The sequence below is a fragment of the Zea mays genome, chromosome 6, assembly GCF_902167145.1.
Source record: "Zea mays cultivar B73 chromosome 6, Zm-B73-REFERENCE-NAM-5.0, whole genome shotgun sequence".
NCBI classification, from domain to species: domain Eukaryota; kingdom Viridiplantae; phylum Streptophyta; class Magnoliopsida; order Poales; family Poaceae; genus Zea; species Zea mays.
The window spans coordinates 140,238,798-140,244,942 of NC_050101.1; the positions used below are offsets into that span (position 1 = coordinate 140,238,798).

The window sequence follows — 6,145 nt, forward strand, 5'->3', positions numbered from 1 at the left end:
AGCTCCACGTGACCGTAATGTTTGTATGCTTCCTCACATATTCTCCAATACTTTTAAATATATATATATCTTCTTTTTTTCTATAATACATACAAGTAAAAAAAACTTTATACATGGCATCAAAGTATAGAAAAAAACAAATAATAATCGTACATGTGTCTGCACAATTTCAGTCATGCGCAGAACTGAAGTATAGAACTGTGATACAATTATGTATATAACTGCGCAGAAATATTGCACGATCAATCTCTCATGCACAAGCTACTAGGTATATATTCTTCTTATCAAATCATTGATTTTTTCCCTTTTCAATATAGCATGTAATCTAGAAAATGCATGGCAAGTAAAAGAGTAGTGATTATTTCACAAAGTTAAGCCAATTAAAGACTTAATTCCAGGCACAACTACAGATAACGATAGAGTAACAATTGCTCACCCATATGGCATCATTTATTTGGGAACGTTAAACATGGCAGGATAGAGTTCCAAAACTATTTGGTTTTAAGAGACTCGCCGGCCTTGGCAAGCTCCTCCAGCTTTTTATCAATCTGTGCTTCCGTCAGGCCATCCAAGTTCACGCATCTCTCCACACCCATATCTGACAGTAGACAGTAGAGTAGAATAAAAGGACACCATTAGGGCCAAACACTTAGTGAATGATAATCTTGTAGATACACAATACAGAAAACATATGCTCTAGTTCTTTATATATAAAGAACATATTCTTTAGTTGAAGGTAGAACGCAATATTCAATATGCAATATCCATACATTGTCTGATAACAAGTGAAGATTCATCACTTAATCTTCGTTAGGTTCTGTGTTTGTGTTTCACTCAATACAGGAAAAACAGGGAGGTCGTGCTCTTCGTTGGAAAAATAAAAACCAGATTCCACGGGCCAGGACAACAAAGTCAGCAACCAATTTACCAATTTCCCCTAAGTATCTAGGGTACACCGGAGTTATTTATTTATAGTGACAAGTTAGGTCAACGTGGGCCTTCCCATGAGAATGCCCTCATTCCTGGTGCTATGTAAAGTGTAATAACAAACATAAAGGTTTGACAACAGTTGAGCCGCTGAAACTATATGGAAACAAGGTTTCACCTTTGTGAACCATTGATAACATAAATCTTCATCCTCAAACATAATCCATCCTAGTATAAATTGGATTCAAGAGATAAAATTATTGATAATGTTACAAAGTACAAATTATTTCCTTAACATATATCCAGTTAATTAAAACCGCATCGATGTCCACATATTTTGCTTAGAAAGGTGACGCCTAGAACCACCTATGCTCTAGGTAGAGCTGCACCGCCTTGCCCAGCTTTTAATTTAGGCATTTCCCATGTAGAGATACTTTGAGTTTGATATATGTATGAAAATGAGGCAAATTAGAGATTGAGAAACAGCACAACAACAACAACAGCAACAACACAACAAAGTCTTTTGGTCCCAAGTAAGTTGGTGTAGGCTCAAACTAAAACCTTACAGAAGCCACAAATCAAAATTTAGGTATGTGGATAGATATTTTCCATTTGTTCAAAACAAAATATTTGGGTATATCCCATCCATTAAAGTCTCCTTTTACTGTCTCTTTTTTCATGTCAACTTCGGCCTTCCTATGTCTCTCTTCCCATTACTATCGCGCCATAGGATCCCATTATACACTGATGTCTCTAGATGTCTCCGTTGGACATGTACAAATCATCTCAACTCAACCATTGTTAGACAAGCTTTTCTTTAATTGGTGCTACCCCTAGCCAATCACGTATATCATCATTCCGAACCTGATCTCTTCTTGTATAGCTACAAATCAAACGCAACATATGCATTTCCACAACACTTATCTGATGAACCTGACACAGAAATGGAAAAACATGAACTACAATTATATTACTTAAGTATGCATGATAATATCAATTTTTGTTCAGATATGCAAAAGTTTCTTTATTTGCCATGGGAATAGGCAAACTACCCATAGCCCCTGTTTGTTTCAGTTTTTTACAGCTTCTGGCCACCAAAAGCTGTTGTGGACTACCAAACGCTCAGCTTTTCAACCAAATTCTATAAAATTCGTTTGGGTAAAAACCAATCAAAATCAACATAAACACATAATCGGTTGAGTCGTTGCAATAGTATAAATCCGTCACTTTCTAGATCCTAAGCCTTATGGACACATTTATCTTTCTCCGCACGTAATCCTAATGATACTTAGATTCTCTACACAGCTAAATTCTTCTCACAGCTAGATTCTCTACACAGCTAGATTCTTCTCACAGCTAGATTCTCTACACAGCTAGATTCTCCTCACAACCAGATTCTCAGAAAAGCTGGTCAGGAAAAAGCTAAACCAAAAGAAATGCCTAGGCAACGCCTAGGAGTGCCCAAGTGCTAGGCAGAACCCCTTCGCCCAAACTTGCCTAGCGCCTAGAAGTTTTGAAATAATGACACACTGAAATATATAGTGTGCATTTGTTAAACAAAATTCTTAAACATAACAAAATATTGCCTTGTATAATGATGGGTTAATGGCTCTCCACTTTCATTCAGCTAAAATAGTGGACACAGAAAAAATAGAATCAATAATCTAATAAAAGCAATGTCTTTAATGCATATTGATGATCTAGTTTCTAATTCCACTGATTAGTGAAGCCTACGAGTTACTTATCTGCCAAAATAAGATAAAGTTGGTACCATAGACAGAGGTTATTCCATATTATCTAGCTGAGAAGCATAAAATCTAGTTCCCTGGAAATCTAATGCTCAGGACATGGATCCTGAGAAGACATTAGTAAATTACTGAATTTAGAAGGTGAGATCGTGATACTAATCCTACATCTTTCCAAATTGTTCCTGGTTCCATATGTGCTTATGGTCATAGTATGCTAAAACTTTTAAGAGAAAACTTCATGATATTTTCTTTGCTACATGAACTGCAATATGGCTATGAAATTAAATCAGTGTCATTAATATATAAAATCAGCACCTGCAGGTAAGCCAGTTGAGATTAACAAAATACAAATTACTCCTTCCATTCCAAATTATAGATCATTTTTGCTTTATCCTGTGTCAAACTTATGTAAACTGACCAAACATTTAGGAATAACATCTACAGGTTCAATAATTAACTATCAAAAACATATTTCATGGCGAATTTAATGATCTAATCTGGTGTTGTAGATGTTGGTGCATATTTCCATAAACTCAGTCGAATAAAAAGCAGTTTGACTTAAGACAAATCTAATGTCATATATACTTTCGAATGGAGGGAATACAAGATACTGTCTGTGGAGGAACAGTCTGGCCATGCCTGTAAAGTTGAGCATTGTCTCTATTCTACAATAAAATTGAACAACACATAAGACCACAAGGCACCCCTAAATTGAATAAAATGCTGGTACGAGACCATTGTGATTGACCAGGATGCTGATGCAGGGCACATGTAAACGTATCGACTGGGCCCAACAGGTTATCATCACGCAAACTAGCAGATTTGTACAGTAGTTGAGTATGACAAACCAACATGTGGCTTGCATTTATACACTTATTTCTCATAATCTAATCGCCTAAATTCCTCTTCCCTCAAATGCACGTCGCCAACGGCAAGATCCGGCAGTACAGATTGAGCCATTCCACACGGCAGACAGATATATGAAATCCACCCAAGAAACGGCCCCAACCAGTTAAAATCAGATCTTCAGCTACAGCAGGAGACAGAAGAAATGGATGGACGCGTACCGTAGCGCGCCCAGAGCTGGGGCTGGACACCGGAGCACTCGCGGACAAGGAAGGGGAGGGAGGGGTTGCGAGCCTTGATGTCACCATAGTTCTTCTTCACGAACTCACTGGGGGCGACCAGATCACCAACGCACCAAATCAGAAGCAGCGACTTTAGAGAGTGAAATCGAAGATGCGTGAGATTTGTACCGGGCGGCGGCGCTGGCCGGGGAGGACTGACAGAAGAGGACGCGGATCTCCTTTAGGCTCCGAGACAGGCTCGCCCGCCATGCCATCGCCCGATCGCCGCCGCCTGCTTCCTCTGTGTTGTGTTAAGGGGAAATCGAGGCCGCGCGGTGGAACAGGCCTGCAATCCGTCTCTTTGGGTCATTCGATCAGCATCGGGTCCACGCCGTCAGATCACCGATCTGGTGAGTGAGCACCCGCTCTACTATTTGTGTTTCATTGATTAATGTATTCGGCTATGTAAGGTAGGTCCTGTTCCAAAATATTAGCACTTTTTTGGACCAAATACAAACACCCCAAAATTATATTTTGTGTAACTTAGGCAAAATTCTTCTGAGGCTTAAAATTCATGTCTTCATAGTGAAAGAGTAAAATGAAAAGAATGTATAATATATTGTATAGTTTGTTCTCATGTTTTGGTATAATGTTATCATATCCATTATTTGTTTATTTGTATGTATTTCTATAAGTAGAAGCAAGGTCACGAAGAATCTGAAGCCATACTTGAAGATGTACATGAAATTACAAGTAAAAGGCAAATTATGTCTTTGACCACTTTCTTTGACCTAATAATGATCTTGATAATCATTATGACATTATTAGGTTAAGCTGATGGGATATAATAGGTTACCTAGTTTTGTTTACCCTACACCTTGCAAACAAATGAACTATTGGGTAGTCTTGCTATTGTTCTATCTGGTTTTTGGATTAATGATACTTATGATTCATTACCATGTTTCATTATGATTCATTATTGTTGGTTATCTATTGTTGTTCATGATAAGATCATTTTGTTAGCTGGAACATGGAGCTTAACCTGAGATAACAGTGCTACCACAAGGGTGCAATAGGACGTCCTTGGTTGACTAATTAGAAAAGCTAGTGGAGGACTTCATTACCTGAAAGGGGCAAGGGTGGTATGAGGAGCTGTCGGTATAGGGAGGTTCTTGGGTCGATCATGCTGTGATGGCTTTTCGGACAAGGGATTCCTATATCTCCCCCTTCTCAATACAACCGTAGTGGGTTTTCTAAAGCTAGTGGAACTTTGTAAAGGCCTCGTAGTGATTCCTAGCCATTTACCTCAGGAGTGTCTAAAGGCCTTGCAAACCATGCCTAAATAGGATACACGACTTGTGGGTAAAGGGTACAACCATTATAGAGTGTAAAACCGCTATATCAGTCGTGCTCACCGTCAAGAGCGGCTCAGGACTCTCGCACGATTAATTTATAGAAATAATTTTAATATGTCATTGGCATTACATTATGTGATTTATTATTAATTGTGATCAATTATTTAATTGGGTTGGTATACACATATAATTAGTAATTGCTAAATAAAATTTTGACCAACTTATTAAAATCAATACTCAGCCTTAGCTATTTTCCTTAGTAAGCCTTACACTACACTTTTTCCCATACTTGTTGAGTGATGAACGTATGTGAGCTCACTCTTGCTAAACTCACACTAGGTCAAAAACAGGTATTGCTGGAGGAGCATGAAGACTGGTACGATGAGTTCAGAGAGTGAAAGGGAATTAGGCTTACACCTAGTTCCTATATAATTTTGGTGGTTGAATTGCCCAACACAAATAATTGGACTAACTAGTTTGCCCAAGTGTATAGAATGTACAGGTGTAAAAGGTTCACACTCAGCCAATAAAAAGACCAAGTTCTGGATTCAACAAAGGAGCAAGGTGGGAACCGAAGGCCCTCTGGTCTGGGGGCACCGGACTGTCCGGTGTTCACCGGACAGTGTCCGGTGCACCAGAGGACTCCAACTCCAAACTCGCCACCTTCAGGAATTTCCAGAGGCACTCGCGCTATAATTCACCAGACTGTCCGGTGTACACCGGACAGTGTCCGGTGCGCCAAGGGAGGTCGGCCTCAGGAACTCGCCAGCTTCGGGAAACTCCAACGGCTAGTCCGCTAAAATTCACCGGACTGTCCGGTGTGCACCGGACTGTCCGGTGCATCTCCGGAGTAACGGCTATCTCCGCGCCAACGGCTCTCTGCCGCGCATTTAATGCGCGCTCTGCGCGCGCAGATGTCAGGCGCGCCCACTCCGGCACACCGGACAAGGAACAGTGCATGTCCGGTGTGCACCGGACACCCAGGCGGGCCCACAAGTCAGCAGCTCCAACGGCTAGAATCCAACGGCAGTGATGACGTGGCAGGGGG

The 6,145-nt window shown here is 40.2% G+C and overlaps 1 protein-coding gene across 1 annotated transcript; it reads right to left on the reverse strand.

The window, feature by feature from the left end:
- Nucleotides 1-321: 321 nt before the first annotated feature.
- LOC100283792 (NADH-ubiquinone oxidoreductase 10.5 kDa subunit) lies at nucleotides 322-4,084 on the reverse strand. The gene is given in 3 exon segments (NM_001156691.1): nucleotides 322-598; nucleotides 3,743-3,849; nucleotides 3,932-4,084. Coding segments are annotated over 3 exon segments (300 nt in total). The 5' UTR covers nucleotides 4,018-4,084; the 3' UTR covers nucleotides 322-491.
- Between the last annotated feature and the right edge of the window lie 2,061 nt (nucleotides 4,085-6,145).